The 15,797-nt window shown below is 50.1% G+C and overlaps 1 protein-coding gene across 4 annotated transcripts in view; it reads right to left on the reverse strand.

The window, feature by feature from the left end:
- Window positions 1–1,171: 1,171 nt before the first annotated feature.
- LOC140716056 (RNA-binding protein 10-like) overlaps window positions 1,172–15,797 on the reverse strand; it is a 70,443-nt gene continuing 55,817 nt past the window's right edge. The window contains exons 17-26 of one of the 4 annotated variants that reach the window (XM_073028742.1): window positions 12,108–12,199; window positions 7,536–7,676; window positions 6,953–7,102; window positions 5,658–5,741; window positions 5,095–5,280; window positions 3,454–3,528; window positions 2,693–2,775; window positions 2,102–2,195; window positions 1,973–2,011; window positions 1,172–1,354 (exon numbers count right to left, since the gene is read on the reverse strand). In XM_073028742.1, the coding sequence (XP_072884843.1) occupies window positions 2,009–2,011; window positions 2,102–2,195; window positions 2,693–2,775; window positions 3,454–3,528; window positions 5,095–5,280; window positions 5,658–5,741; window positions 6,953–7,102; window positions 7,536–7,676; window positions 12,108–12,199 (908 nt within the window). In that variant the 3' untranslated portion in view covers window positions 1,172–1,354; window positions 1,973–2,008. Of the gene's footprint in view, window positions 1,355–1,972; window positions 2,012–2,101; window positions 2,196–2,692; window positions 2,776–3,453; window positions 3,529–5,094; window positions 5,281–5,657; window positions 5,742–6,952; window positions 7,103–7,535; window positions 7,695–12,107; window positions 12,200–15,797 lie in introns of all 4 variants that reach the window. The other 3 variants (XM_073028741.1, XM_073028744.1, XM_073028743.1) reach the window with 3 other exon arrangements.

Genomic DNA, 15,797 nt, shown 5'->3' on the forward strand with positions numbered 1-15,797 from the left:
TTATTTAAACCTAACCTAACCACTGCACAGCTTCAGGCATTCTGGATGGTGTTCAGGAGGTATGGATAAGGTGGAAAGGGGGTTCTAAAACCAGACGGGAGTGAGCACGAGGTGTAATGTTTGGACGAGGATGATGGGGATGTTACAGCATCAAAAATGTGTTTGAATAGGAGTTGGACCAGCTCTTTGCCTCATGGTGTTGTACCAAACCAATAACGCGTCCCTTTTAACCAAACTAGTCCCTTTTGCCTACACATAGTCCATATCCTTCCACTGTCTGCACATCAGCATCACGGTTCATAATCACAGGTGTGAAATTTGCAGCTCAATGTCACAAATTGCTGGTGGTGGTGAGGGCCCTTGATGGATTCTGCCTTCGTGAGGTACCACTTTCACTACTGGGGAGCCCTCTGCAGTTTATGATCAGTGTTGTTGTCTCCATACCTATTAGAATGCTCTGCACAGTACATGCTGGATCTCCTCATATTCCTAATGAAGGCTAGCCACTGGCACGCCGCCTTCATGACTCCAACGATGTGCTGGGCCCAGGATTGATCCTCTGAAATACTGATGCCCTGGAACTTGGAGCTGCTCCCCTCCCCCCTTTCCACCTCAATGAGGACTGGAGCCTCTTGGATACAGTACTTGTGTCACCACCACCTGACATATAATAAAACATGCCCTACACAAACTTTACCCCCCACTCCCCACACTGTGCAGCTCTGGCACTAAACATAACTGGACATCTGTCTACGCCTTGGGTAATCTTCTAAACCTCTCTCTGTTCATGCCCCCCACCCCGAGAAAACAACCCATTTGTCTAACCTCTTCCAACGGCTTTTGCCCTGTAATCCAAGCAGACCCACTGCAAAGCCACCACACATCTAGGGGTATGGGGCAAACGAGACCAGCTGGGAAAGCATGGAGAAATTGGGTTCAAGGGCCTGTTTCGTGCTGCGTGATTGTCCCGGAGAGGTAACCCTCCTCCCTCCCCAGTTAGCTGCACCAGATATCCAACATCTCCTGTGCCCCTACATGTCCAGTACCCTCCTCAGCTCCCTTTAAAGCAGGGGTTTCCAATCTTTCTTATGCCATGGACCCCTGCTTTAACCCAAATCCCGTCCCCCACCCCAAGCCCTCCAACCACCAAACCACAGCCAACTGTGACACCTTCAGAAACAGTTTGGTTTTAATTGGTAAAAAAAAAGTACATATTGGAGGCTGATAAAAATATTTACAGTCTTTCTCTGAGCTGGTCAGGATGAACGGCCAGTGCTGTGGACTCCCAGGGAGCAGAGGTGTTGTGCCTTTCACCAGTGGGGTGGTGGGCACTGCTCACCACACGCTCCAGGCACTGCAGAGACAAACAAAATGAGAGATGCACTCAGCTGATCCCATAGTGACCCACCCTCCAACAAGGCCAGCCGCCATCGCACAGCAAGTAACTGGCAGGCTGGACAAAAACCCAATCATGGCCCCGATAGCAGTCCCCAAGGGCAGTGGGACAGAACCCACCCTGTGTGCACGCATGTGCCCGTGACTTCTGGGATGATGGTTTGCTTGCTATGTGCACGAGTGCTTGCTAAATTGGTTAAGGGGATTGACCAGAGATTGAATGGTTGTCACAGTGCTGCCAAGACACACGAAAAAGTATTTTTAAAGCTGGATAGGGTGAACAGGGACAGGAACAGAAGAGTCTAACTCTACGGTGTATAGGTTCAGGTGAGAGGCAGATTTAAGAGACCCAAGGGCCCACCTTTTCATACAGAGGGTGGTGAGCATATGACAGGTTAAGACAGCTACAATAATTTAACTTGGGCCGAAAACTGGGTGGGCACTCTGGTCAGCACAGACTGGTTGGGCCAAATGGCCTATATCCATGCTATGTGTCACAACTGCCTATGGGACATTCACCCGGTGTTTCTGGAGTAAATCCCCACCCAGGCGCCCCGTGTAGCCTCAGCAAACTCACCGACATGGACGATGAGGTTCCCACGAAGCCTCAGGGCTACTGCGGAGAGAAGAGGGGAGCTTAGTCGGAATTGTGGGACGGCCAGGGTGAAGCAAGGGGGCGTGGGGTGGTGAGGGAGGGAGGAGGTACCTGAGAGGACAGGCCTGAGTCTTTGCTCCCCAGTCTGCCGCCGGCCTTCCAGCCCATCATGCGGTTTCCAATGTCCTGGTTTAGTCCATCAAACCTGAGAGGGTGGGGAAGAGAGAGAGAGAGAGATGGGGGCTCAACTCCACACACAGTTCAGCTTCACAACTAATGCGCTGGGGAGAGGAGGGGGAGAGACAATGGCAGAGAGAGACAAAGCTCAGCTCCACATACAGTTTGGCCTCACAACTAATGCGTGGGAGAGATGGAGACAATGGGAGAGGGAGGGAGATATGGAGAGAAGGGGTGAGGGCTCAACTCCACACATTTCGGGTTCACATCACATCCACTCACATTCAAAGGGGATGAGGGAGAAAGGGGACAGGAGGGGTGGGAGGGGGAAGGGGCTCAGCTCCACGCACACGGTTCAGGCAATGAACAATCACTCAGTTGTTAAAAGTGCATGAGTGGGTGAGAGGGATGCGAGTAGAGGGAAGGGCAATGTTGGGTTGGAGGGGAGGGCAAGTGGATAGAGGGGAGTGTGAGGGCAGACAGGAGGGCCTGAGGAGTCAAGCAGCACGTTAACATTAAACATACGTTGCTTGTGTCCTTTTCCTCTTGGGCTCCGATACATCAGCCATGGGCAGCTTGCCCCGTCTCTCTGCTGCTCTGTACTTCAGCTGTGGACGGCAATGAGGGGGAGAGGGGATGATTAACGGAGGGCACTTGTCAACTGCATTTACTTGCGAGGTGTCCATGGGCAGGTGGACTGGCACAAAATGGTGCACTACTTCATCTCGATTATTCATTCACAGCACACTGGAGCACCATGCAGTTCCCGTCTCCGTAACTCCTGTGTTAGACCCACACTGGGAGCACCGTGCACAGTTCCCGTCTCCGTAACTCCTGGGTTAAACCTACACTGGGAGTACCATACACAGTTTCCGTTTCCATAACTCCTGGTTTAGTCCCACACTGGGAGAACCTCTTATCAAGTCACCTCTCATTCTTGTTCTCGCCCTAATTTGCTCAACCTATCCTCATAAGACATGCTCTCTAATCCAGGCAGCATCCTGGTAAATCTCCTCGGCACCCTCTCTAAAGCTTCCACATCCTTCCTATAATGAAGTGAACAGAACTGAACATAATACTCCCAGCGTGTTCTAACTGGAGTTTTTTTTTAGAGCTGCAACATTAACCCCGATTAATGAAGGCCTACACACCATGCGCCATCTTAACCACCCCATCAACTTGTGCGGCAACTCTGACGATCAATGGACATGGACCCAAAGATCCCTCTGTTCCTCCGCTGTTGATCCACAAGACGACTTTGCTACCGAACGCACAGAGACACGCACCTCTCTCTCACTCTTCTCCAGGGCTTCCAGCTCGGCCTCTGACAGCTTCGAGCGCCTATGTATCTCTAGGTTTTGCTGCAAGATGGAGGATTGATCAGCTCAACTGTGAATTGTACTCAACACAGACACACACACACACACACATACACACTGAACGCCCCCAATAACGGCTGCAGAGGCCCACTGATTACCTCGCCCTGAATATTGGCACAATCCGCCCCACCCAGAGATGGGGTAGATGCTCCTCTTAGGCAGAACCATGGGGCATCGGTAACAGGAAAGCCTGATGCTAGGAACTGCTCAGGCAGTGGAGGACACATCCCTTGTTCCAGGACATGCGAGGACTGGGCTGAGATGGGACTGGCTGGGGCAGAGGACCCACAAACCACACAGGGGTGCCCTGGTTCATGCTGGCTGCCTCTCACCAACAGGGTTGAATGCAGGGTGGTGGGGTTGGAGCCTGGGCGATGAAGGCAGGGGTGATCCAGAAACGTTGGGAACAAGGATCGCCTCACCTCACACACCTTCCTCCGGGTGTAGGAGGAGGGAGAGACTACAATTACAACTCCAAGGGCAGCACAGTAGCGTTACGCAAACACGAGGAAATCTGCAGATGTTGGAAATTCAAACAACACACACAAAATGCTGGTAGAACACAGCAGGCTAGGCACCATCTATAGGGAGAAGCGCTGTCGACGTTTCGGGCCGAGACCCTCCATCAGGACCCTGACCCAGAACCTAGCCTGCTGTGTTCTACCAGCATTTTGCATGTGATGAGCGTAATGTTATGATAGCAGCTGCAATCTATCTGTACATTCTCCAGGTTTCCTCTGGGTGCTCCGGTTTCCTCCCATATTCCGAAGAGATAAGGATTAGGGTTAGAGAATTGTGCCTACCATGCTGGCGTCACTTGAGGGCTGCGGACTGCCCCAGCCCAATCCACAGACTGTTAGTCACTGATGCAAACACCACAATTCAAATGTGACAAACAAAGCTCACACCTCATGCTGCTGGTTTGGATGGCTTTGTGGCCAAGTTTGCAGACAAAATAAAAAGATGGAGGGGGAGGTAGTGTTTAGGAAGCAGGACTTCCTAATGGCAATGAGGGTGAATGAGAATGGCAATAAAATATAGTGTATGGAAATGAATTCATCGCCATGGGTGGCTGTGGAGGCCAAGTCATTGGGTTTACTTAAAGCGAAGATTAATAGGTTCTTGTTTAGTAAGGGTATTATAGGTTACAGGGAGAAGGCAGGAGAATGGGGTTGAGAAGGATAATAAATTAGCCATGATGGAATGGTGCCTCATATTCAATGGCCTAATTCTGTTTCTGTGTGTCATGGACTACAGCCTGTCTCCCCGGGGTGAAGGGGAAACCGCGGCCCGTCTCCCCGGGGTGAAGGGGAAACTGCGGCCCGTCTCCCCGGGGTGAAGGGGAAACCGTGGCCCGTCTCCCCGGGGTGAAGGGGAAACCGCGGCCCGTCTCCCCGGGGTGAAGGGGAAACCGCGGCCCGTCTCCTTGGGGGGACTGACTCAGGGTTTTACACTCTCCTGCGGGCGCTGGAGTTGAGCTGACACGCATTTCCCACCACTGGCACGGAGCGGTGAAGGGGTTTGGGGTTTGGAGTGTGGGTCTGTTACCTTGTGGAGCTCGGAGAGCTGCTGGTGACGGATGAGAGCCTCTTTGCTGGGGAACTGCCTGCGACACAGCAAACAGGCCAGCTTCTGCCAGTCGGTCAGCCTCTCCTCCTGCTCCTCCTCCGGCTCCTCCTCACTGTCGCTCTCGCCACTGTAGGCCGCCACCAGCCCCCGCAGTGGGCTCGACTTCTGCTCGGGGGGTGGGGGGGGGGAGTAAACAGATGTAAGGATCACCCCATGCCACACAAGGTGAACGCCAATACACTCGAGTTTGTGACAGATATCTTCGGCGAACGGCTGGGGGAGGAACACACGGTGGGCAGTGGGAGAGGCAGAGAAAACATGGGGAGGGGGTGAAAGGAAGGAGGGGCGCGGGGGCAGAAGGACAGTCGGGGAAGTTAAGTGGACAGCGGGGAAGTTAAGTGGACAGGAAGTGAGATAGAAGGGGTTTGAAAGGGAGAGAAGTCAGACCCTCCCACCCCCCTCCCATCAAGGACCACGGTGACCGACCCCATCACCTCCCACTCACAGCATGGTCACCCTCAGCAACCCTGGTCACTCCCTACCGTGCGAGTGTCATCGTCCCTCATCTTGTCGCTGGTGCGTTTGAGGTGTTCCATCATGACATGTTGACGCTCAGCCAGGGAACTCTGCAGTGGGGTGGGGAAAGAAACGTGTGAAACTCTGAGTGGTACACACCCCTCCTCCCTCACCTCCTGTCCACAAACGGCAGGGAGTTTTGTTCTTCTTCACCTCGGCTGTCAGTACAGTCCAGAAGGGCAAAATGGCTTTTCCCACTCCGTAGGCTGGGAGTGAGCCCACAGGGTTGTCCCGATCTGAGAGGGAGGTGCCTCACAGTGGTGGGTTCTAAACTACGTGGAAGGAACTGCCAGCGGAAATAGAGGTGGGTACAGTAGGGGCGCCCAAGAGACAGTTGTGCAGGTCCGTGGATTGGAATGGCTGGGTGACGGACTAAATCCAGGTAAACGGGACTCGCCTCGACAACCATTTTGGTCAGCAGGGACCACAGAATAGGAAGAGCTTGTTTGAACCAGACCGTCCAGCAACCCTCGAATTTACAATGACCAACTAACCTACTGACCGGTACGTCCTCGGACTGTAGATTTTGATTGTACTGCTGCTGTTGAACAACACTCTTCACGTGTACGTCAGTGACAATAAACCTGATTCCGATCTAAAAGGACCCCCATCACCCAGGACATGCCCTCTTCTCATTGTTACCGTCAGGGAGGAGGGACAGGGGCCTGAAGACATTGCTCAACAACTGAGGAACAGCTCCTTCCCCTCTGCATCCGATTTCTGATCCACGAACACTACCTCACTATTCCTTTTTTGGCACAATTTATTTTTGTAATTTACTGTGATTTTTTTTAATTGTCTTACACTCCATTGCTGCCTCAAAACGATAAATTTCACCACATACTGTACCTGTCAGTGGTAAGAAACCCAATTCTGATCCAGCACCTCCCCAGGCAGAGCATTCCAGACACCCACCACTCCCTGTGGAAAAAATACCTTTCCCCACACGTCTCCTTTGAACTTCCTTCTCTCACCTTAAACGTCTGCCCTGTAGCATTAGACACCTAAACTACAGATAGCCACTGTAATGTAGAAACCTCCTCCAGGTCCCCTGCAGCCTCCGCTGCTCCAGAAGAAACTGGAGGTTGGATCAGATGGGCCAAAAGGCCTGTTTCTGTGGTATACAGTTCTGAGAGAGATCAGACGAGGTGGGACGGGTGGCTGGGAGGTGGGGGTGGGGGGGGGGGGGAAGCAGAGAGCCCAGCCGGGATTGGGAGTATGGGCAGGAGGTGCCCCCCTCCCTCCTGGCCCAGTCTGGTACCTTCTTCTCCAGCATGGCGTAGCCCGCGTCGGCAGAGGCTGACTCCCGGCGCTCGCTCTCTCGCATGTAGCTCAGTGGCTGGAAGCTGTTCTTGAAGTTCTCCTTCTGCTTGTTCAGGCTCTTGGCCCAGCGCTCCATGTCTTTGGCGATCTAAGGGGTGGGGGTGGGAGGGAAGGAAGGCGGTCATATTGACTGTAGTAGCAGCCCTCGCCCCCGCAGCACCCCATAGCACAGACGTCTTCCCCACCCCCAGGTGGCCACATGCCCCTGGCAAACCTTGGTGCCTCTGGCCCTGGGTGGCTGCTCTGCCCCTCTGGCACTGCCCTGCCATCCTGCTACATTGGGAACAGGATATGGTGCAGATGCTTTCATTAGATCTGGACTCGGATATGAAACACTGTGGCTGCACCATGTCAGGGAGAGTTAGCTGGGGGATGGGTGTGGGCGTACTGTGCCCTCGTCCTGGGATGTGGACACATGGCCTCCTCCCCACCACACCCCCAGGATGACTGGAGCATCAGAGGGTGCTGGCGGGGGCAGACAGTGGAACAGCCCCACATGCCACCTGTCCTCGGCTTCTCACCTGCTGAGCTGTCTTGCTCTTGGGCTTCTCCTTCTTCTCCTTGCCTTCCTTCAGGCCGGAACCGTCTTTGGAATCACCGCTCTGGTCAGGGGCCGGTAGGTAGGTCTGCTTGTCCCCATCCCAGTACAGGTACTGCTGTGTCTGTGCGTTATAATAGTACTGCACGTATGTACACAGAGACGGCTATTAACGCGGGAGGCTCAAACCACGGGCTGGTGGGTCTCACTCTCCCACATGCACAAACGCACACGCACACACTCAAGAGGAGGGGTGAACAGGGCCATTTCTATCTGGATGTGTTAACTGTTCTGCATGTGACCCCCAGAAATGGCAGAGAGTCGTTGGCATCACAAGATGAGTTGCCTCCCCTCCATGGACTTCGTCAACACTACCTCACTGCGGACAGCAGAATTAAAGACCCCCACTCACCCTGGGCATTCTCCCATCGGGCAGCAGATACAAAAGCCTAGGCTCAACTCCACTGTTTTTGAACAGTCCCCTAAAACAATGAGTCTCAATCTTACGGCTACATCGGTATGATCTTGCAGCTTATTGTTTACCTGCACTGCACTTCTCTTTGTAGTTCTTACACTTCATTCTGCACTGCTAACACACTTTTGACCCCTAACGCACTGTAGCCACGTGTTCATGTCAATAATGTTAATGGCACTCTTTGCACTTGCCATAGTTTAGAAGAGTGGGGGTGGGGCGGAATCTCACTGAAACCTATCGAACATCGAAAGGCCAGGAGGGGTTGTGAGGAGGATGTTTCCTACAGTGGGAGAGTCTAGGATCAGAGAGCACAGCCTCAAAATAGAAGGACGTCTCTTTAGAACGGAGACGAGGAGGAATGTCTTTAGCCAGAGGGTGGTGAATCTGTGGAATTCATTGCCACAGGTGGCTGTGGAGGCCAAGTCATTAGGTGATAGGTTCTTATAGACAATAGACAATAGGTGCAGTAGACCATTCGGCCCTTCAAGCCTGCACCGCCATTTTGAGATCATGGCTGATCATCTACTATCAATACCCGGTTCCTGCCTTGTCCCCATATCCCTTGATTCCCCTATCCATAAGATACCTATCTAGCTCCTTCTTGAAAGCATCCAGAGAATTGGCCTCCACTACCTTCCGAGGCAGTGCATTCCAGACCCCCACAACTCTCTGGGAGAAGTTTTTCCTTAACTCTGTCCTAAATGACCTACCCCTTATTCTCAAACCATGCCCTCTGGTACTGGACTCTCCCAGCATCTGGAACATATTTCCTGCCTCTATCTTGTCCAATCCCTTAATAATCTTATATGTTGCAATCAGATCCCCTCTCAATCTCCTTAATTCCAGCGTGTACAAGCCCAGTCTCTCTAACCTCTCTGCGTAAGACAGTCCGGACATCCCAGGAATTAACCTCGTGTATCTACGTTGCACTTCCTCTACAGCCAGGATGTCCTTCCTTAACCCTGGAGACCAAAACTGTACACAATACTCCAGATGTGGTCTCACCAGGGCTCTGTACAAATGCAAGAGGATTTCCTTGCTCTTGTACTCAATTCCCTTTGTAATAAAGGCCAACATTCCATTAGCCTTCTCCACTGCCTGCTGCACTTGCTCATTCACCTTCAGTGATTGATGAACAAGGACTCCTAGATCTCTTTGTATTTCTCCCTTACCTAACTCTACACCGTTCATTTAATAATCTGCCTTCCTGTTCTTACTCCCGAAGTGGATAACCTCACACTTATTCACATTAAACGTCATCTGCCAAGTATCTGCCCACTCACACAGCCTATCCAAGTCACCCTGAATTCTCCTAACATTCTCATCATATGTCACACTGCCACCCAGCTTAGTATCATCAGCAAATTTGCTGATGTTATTCTCAATGCCTTCATCTAAATCGTTGACGTAAATCGTAAACAGCTGTGGTCCCAATACCGAGCCCTGTGGCACCCCACTAGTCACCACCTGCCTTTCCGAGAAACTCCCATTCACCGCTACCCTTTGCTTTCTATCTGCCAACCAGTTTTCCATCCATGTCAATGTCTTCCCCCCAATGCCATGAGCTTTGATTTTACCCACCAATCTCCTATGTGGGACCTTATCAAATGCCTTCTGAAAATCAAGGCACACTACATCCACTGAATCTCTCCCGTCTAACTTCCTGGTTACATCCTCGAAAAACTCCAACAGATTAGTCAAGCATGATTTACCCTTGGTAAATCCATGCTGGCTCGGTCCAATCCTATCACTGCTATCTAGATATGCCACTATTTCATCTTTAATAATGGACTCTAGCATCTTCCCCACCACCGATGTCAGGCTGACAGGTCGATAGTTCTCTGTTTTCTCCCTCCCTCCTTTCTTAAAAAGTGGCATAACATTAGCCATTCTCCAATCCTCAGGAACTGATCCTGAATCTAAGGAACATTGGAAAATGATTACCAATGCATCTGCAATTTCCAGGGCCACCTCCTTTAGTACCCTAGGATGCAGACCATATGGACCTGGGGATATGTCAGCCTTCAGTCCCATCAGTCTACTCATCACCGTTTCCTTCCTAATGTCAATCTGTTTCATTTCCTCTGTTACCCTATGTCCTTGTCCCATCCATACATCTGGGAGATTGCTTGTGTCTTCCATAGTGAAGACAGATCTAAAGTACTTATTAAATTCTTCTGCCATTTCTCTGTTTCCCATAACAATTTCACCCAATTCATTCTTCAAGGGCCTAACATTGTTCTTAACTATCTTCTTTCTCTTCACATACCTAAAAAAGCTTTTGCTATCCTCCTTTATATTCCTGGCTAGCTTGCATTGGTACCTCATTTTTTCTCCCCGTTTTGCCTTTTTAGATAAGTTCTGTTGTTCCTTAAAAACTTCCCAATCATCTGTCCTCCCACTCACCTTAGCTCTGTCATACTTCCTTTTTTTAAATTCTATGCAATCTCTGACTTCCTTTGTCAACCACTGTGGCCCCTTTCCCCCCTTTGAATCCTTCCTTCTCTGGGGGATGAACTGATTTTGCACCTTGTGCATTATTCCCAAGAATACCTGCCATTGCTGTTCCACTGTCTTTTCTGCTAGGATATCCATCCAGTCAACTTTGGCCAGCTCCTCCCTCATGGCTACATAGTTTCCTCTGTTCAACTGCAACACTGACACCTCCGAGCTGCCCTTATCCTTCTATTGCAGATAAAAACTTATCATATTATGATCACTACCTCCTAATGGCTCCTTTACTTCAAGATCGCTTATCAAATCCTGTTCATTACATAACACTAAATCCAGAATAGCGTTGTCTCTGGTTGGCTCTCATACAAGCTGTTCCAAGAATGCATCCCGTAGGCACTCTACAAACTCCCTACCCTGGGGTCCAGCACCAACCTAATTCTCCCAGTTCACCTGCATGTTGAAATCCCCCATAACTACTGCGACATTACCTTTGCCACATGCCAATGTTAACTCCCTATTCAACTTGCACCCAATATCCATGCTACTGTTTGGTGGCCTGTAGACAACACCCATTAGGGTCCTTTTGCCCTTACTGTTCCTCAATTCTATCCACACAGACTCTACTTCTCCTGACCCTATGTCCCCCCCTTGCAAAGGACTGAATCTCATTCCTCACCAACAGGGCCACCCCACCCCCTCTGCCCACATTTCTGTCCCTACGATAGCACGTATACCCTTGTACGTTCATTTCCCAGGTCTGATCTCCCTGCAGCCATGTCTCCGTTCCCCAACAACATCATAGTTACCCATTCGCACCTGAGCTTCAAGCTCATCCGCCTTATTTCTGACACTTCGTGCATTCACATATAGAATTTTTAGCCCATTTCTCCTCTCTCTGTTTGAATCGCTGCCTATTGTGCTTAATCCAGCTCCCCGAACTCCCATCGGGCTATACGCCCCTAGAATTTTGTTGTCCTTCCTAAATTTACTTATTCTTTCAACACATTTAACTCCATGTTCCGTCAGACCATCCCTCTGTACGTGTCCTCCTTATCACTTGTTCCGCCTCACCTTTCTCTACTACACACTTAATATTCCAGAACCGTGTAGTCCCCACCTGTCCTTTATTCTTCCTCTCGCTATCCTCTCTCACATTCTGGATCCCCGCCCCCTGCAAATTTAGTTTAAACCCCCCCCAAGAAGGACTAGCAAACTTCCCTGCAAGAAAGTTAGTACCGCTCCAGTTCAGGTGTAAACCGTCCCTTCGGAACAGATCCCACCTTCCCTGGAACAAAGCCCAATTATCTAAAGACCTGAAGCGTGTAAAAACCTGAACCTAATGGCGTCAAAGGTTACAGGGAGAAGGCAGGAGAGTGGGGTTTGGGAACGTAATTGAGGGGCAGAAGGTTCTAATTCTGCTCCTCTGTCCTATGGCGACCGTGGGAGCCTGTGGATACTGTGACAACTATAGAGCCATTGTGGCCAATTAATCCCCAGAAAGTGTTCAAAGGAGCGTGGAGGCTATGGATGGCCTTCTTCTGTTTGTCCCCCACCGCCCTCCAATGCTTCCCTCCCACCCCGGATGAGCAAGGTCAGCACCATGCACCCCCCATTCCCCCTCATTACCTGTGAGTTGGGGTCATAGTAGAGTCCAGTCTGGGGGTCGTAATAATATCCCGAGATCTCGTCATACTGGTAAGTAGAGACATCAGGCACGGCTGTCAAGGAGAAGGGAAGAGGATTGGGGTTAATACCACAGGTCAGGTTAAAGCATCACCCTTACCACGCATGGACCCTGATCAAAACTCGCAGCAAACCAGACGACATCTGTGGAGAGAGATGCAGGGTTAGCACTTCAAAGCACAGGCCTCTTTCTGGGTCTGATAACCTCTAGCCTGAAACGTCATCGGTGAAACTCCGTCCGCAGATGTTAAGGGTAGGTCTCAGGGGCTAACTGTTCTCAGTCCGAGGTGACTACTCCCATGGCAAGCAGAGACACACTTACTCTTACACATTCAAGGCCAGACATCTTCGGGCACTTGGGCTCCTTATTTAATCACAAGTGCATCAAAACATACAGTGAGAAGTGTCATTTGTGTTAACAACCCAAGGATATGCTTGGGGTGGGGGGTGGGCAGCAAGTGTCACCACACGGTCTGGAAGCAACATCGCATGCTCTCAATGTTTAGCAGAACAACACAAGCAACAATAACAGCAACCCTCACTCCTCCCACCGACCCACACACACTCCTTCAACCCCCAAGACAAAATCCAGCCACCAGTAGATTTGCAGCTCCCTCTGGCTGGAAGAATTCCTCCCTGGAACCCCATTTGCAGCCCTCACTCTGACCCAATGCCCTCTGGGTTGAGACTCCTCTGCTATGGGGTGATTTCTGCTCTCCACCCTGTCGCTGTCTCTCACCATTCCAGTCTGCCTCTCCACACTTCTGGGAGGGGAAAGTTCCTCCTTAGACCCTCTCTAAACCCCTCACCCCAAGGCCATTCAACAGCTCTGCGCTCCACCCTGTCGCTGTCTCTCACCATTCCAGTCTGCCTCTCCACACCTCTGGGAGGGGAAAGTTCCTCCTTAGACCCTCTCTAAACCCCTCACCCCAAGGCCATTCAACAGCTCTGCGCTCCACCCTGTCACCCTGACATGGTGGAAGCAGACTACTCTCGTTAGGTTTGGGCACCCTAAGGCTTGGGGTCTGATGGGATTCCTTCCTCATCAAGAAGTCTTACTTTTACCCAGGGTAAAATGTCAAAAGCTAGAAGGCATACCTTCTCACTGCCTCAAGACCCCTCCCACTCCAGATATTCTCTCTGCCCCCCTCCAATGGGCAGAAGATACAAAAGTACGTAGTATCAGGCTGAAGGAAGGTTCTATAAGGGCAGTGCGGTAGCGTAGTGGTACCAGAGACCCAGGTTCAATTCCCACAGCTCTCTGTCAGGAGTCGGTACAGCGCGGTAGCGTAGTGGTAACAGAGACCCAGGTTCAATTCCCACAGCTCTCTGTAAGGAGTCGGTACATTCACCCTGTGACTGTGAGGGTTTCCTCCCACTGTCCAAAGATTGGGGGGGGGGAGATCTGGACGGCTCGGCTCAAAGGGCCGGAAGGGTCTACTCCACGCTGAATCTCAATTAATAAAATCCCACTTAAAAGAGCATTGGACGGAGTCCTAGAACAATTAGCACGGACACCTGGCCTTACCTCACTGTGGCCCTTGCCTGCTGCACTGCACTCCCTCTGACTGTACCACTCTATTCTGCTGCTCCTTTCCCCTTGTGCTACCTCCATGTACTGAAGTGAGCTGGACGGATGGCAGGCAAAACAAACATTTTTCCACTGTACCTCAGGACTTCAAAGCAGCTTTAATATCACCAACATGTGTTGTGAAATCTGTTGTTTTTGTGGCAGCAGTACAATGTAATACATGATTATACAGAAAAAACTTGAATTACAAAAAGAAATGTTCATGGGTTCATTGTCCATTCAGAAATCGGATGGCAGAGGGGAAGAAACCGTTCCTGAAGTGTTGAGTGTGCGCCTTCAAGCTCCTGTATCTCCTCCCTGATGGCAGCAATGGGACAAAGGCATGTTCTGGGTGATGGGAGTCTTTAATGATACATACTGCCTTTTTGAGGCACCGCTCCGTGAAGACATCCTGGACACGACAGAGCCCGGTACCCATGATGGTGCTGACTAAGTTTACAACTTTTTGCAGCTTATTGTGATCCTGTGCAGAGGATCTCTCCCACGCCCCCCAATACCAGATAGTGATGCATCCAGTTAGAATGCTCTCTACTGTATAACCGTAGAAATTTGCGAGTGTCTTTGGTGACATACCAAATCTCCTCAAACTCCGAATGAAATATAGCCACTGTTGTGCCTTCTTTGTAGCAGCATCGATATGTTGGGCCCAGGAGAGATCCACAGAGATATTAGCACCCAGGAACTCGAAATTGCTCACCCTTTCCACTTCTGATCCCTGTTAGGGCTGGTGTGTGTTTCTTTGGCTTCCCCTTTCTGAAGCCCACAAATGGTCTTACTGACATTGAGTGCAAGCTTGCTGCTGTGACTCCACTCAACTAGCTGGTATACAGTTGCAAGAAAAAGTTTGTGAACCCTTTGCAATCACCTGGTTTTCTGCATTAATTACTCATAAAATGTGGTCTGATTCTCATCTAAGTCACGATAATAGACAAACACAATCTGCCTAAGCTAAGAACACACAAACAATTGTACTTTTCATGCCTTTGTTGAACACATTGTTTAATCATTCACAGTCCAGGCTGGAAAAAGTATGCGATTCCTTGTGTTTAATAACCGATAGAACCTCCCTTAGCAGCAATAAGCTCCCCCAAATGTTTCCTGTAGCTGCTGATATGATTTGCACAATGATGATGAGGAATTTTAGACCACTCCTTTCATACAAAACTGTTTCAGTTCATCAATATTTCTGGGATACCTCACATGATACCTCTTCAGGTCATGCCATGGAATCTCAATTGGGTTAAAGTCTGGACTCTGACTTGGCCATTCCAAAACATGAATTTTCTTCTTTTTAAACCATTCTGATGTTGATTTACTCTTGTGTTTCAGGTAATTGTCTTGTTGCATCATCCAACTTCTATAAAGCTTCAGGCGATGGATTGCTACCTTGATACTCTCCTGTAACATGTCTTGATACAATTTGGAATTTATTGTTCCCTCAACGATTGCAAGCTGTCCAGGCAAAGCAGCCCCAAACCATGATGCTCCTTCCACCGAGCTTCACAGTTGGGATGAGGGCTTGGTGTTGGTGTACAGTGCCCTTTTCCCTCCAAACAGGCATTTCTGCCAGACTATTGTCTCATCTGTCCACAGAACAGTGTCCCAGAAGCACTGTGGAACATCCAGGTCATTTTTCTGAAAACTTGTTTCTTTTAGGAGAGCAGTGGTTTCCTTCCATGAACACTACTTTTGTTCAGTGTTTTTTTATGGAGGACACATGAACAGTTTTTAGCAAGTTCTAGAGATTTTTGCAGATTTTTTGCTGTTACCTTTAGTTCCTTCTGCATCTCCTTCATATCAAGAACACAACATGCAAAGCTGACCTTTGCTGGATACCCACTCCTAGGGAGAATATTACTGCATTTCCTCTGAAAGCGGACCGATGAACACTCAACGTCTTTAGAAATGCTTTTGTAGACTTTTCCAGCTTCTATTGTCCTCTGCAAGTCATTTCAATCGAGGCACGGTGCACATAAACAGACCTTTCTTGAGAAGAGCAGGCTTTGTCAGTAACCTGACATTTTTTAAAATAGGGCAGGGCA

The sequence above is a fragment of the Hemitrygon akajei genome, chromosome 24, assembly GCF_048418815.1.
Source record: "Hemitrygon akajei chromosome 24, sHemAka1.3, whole genome shotgun sequence".
NCBI lineage: Eukaryota > Metazoa > Chordata > Chondrichthyes > Myliobatiformes > Dasyatidae > Hemitrygon > Hemitrygon akajei.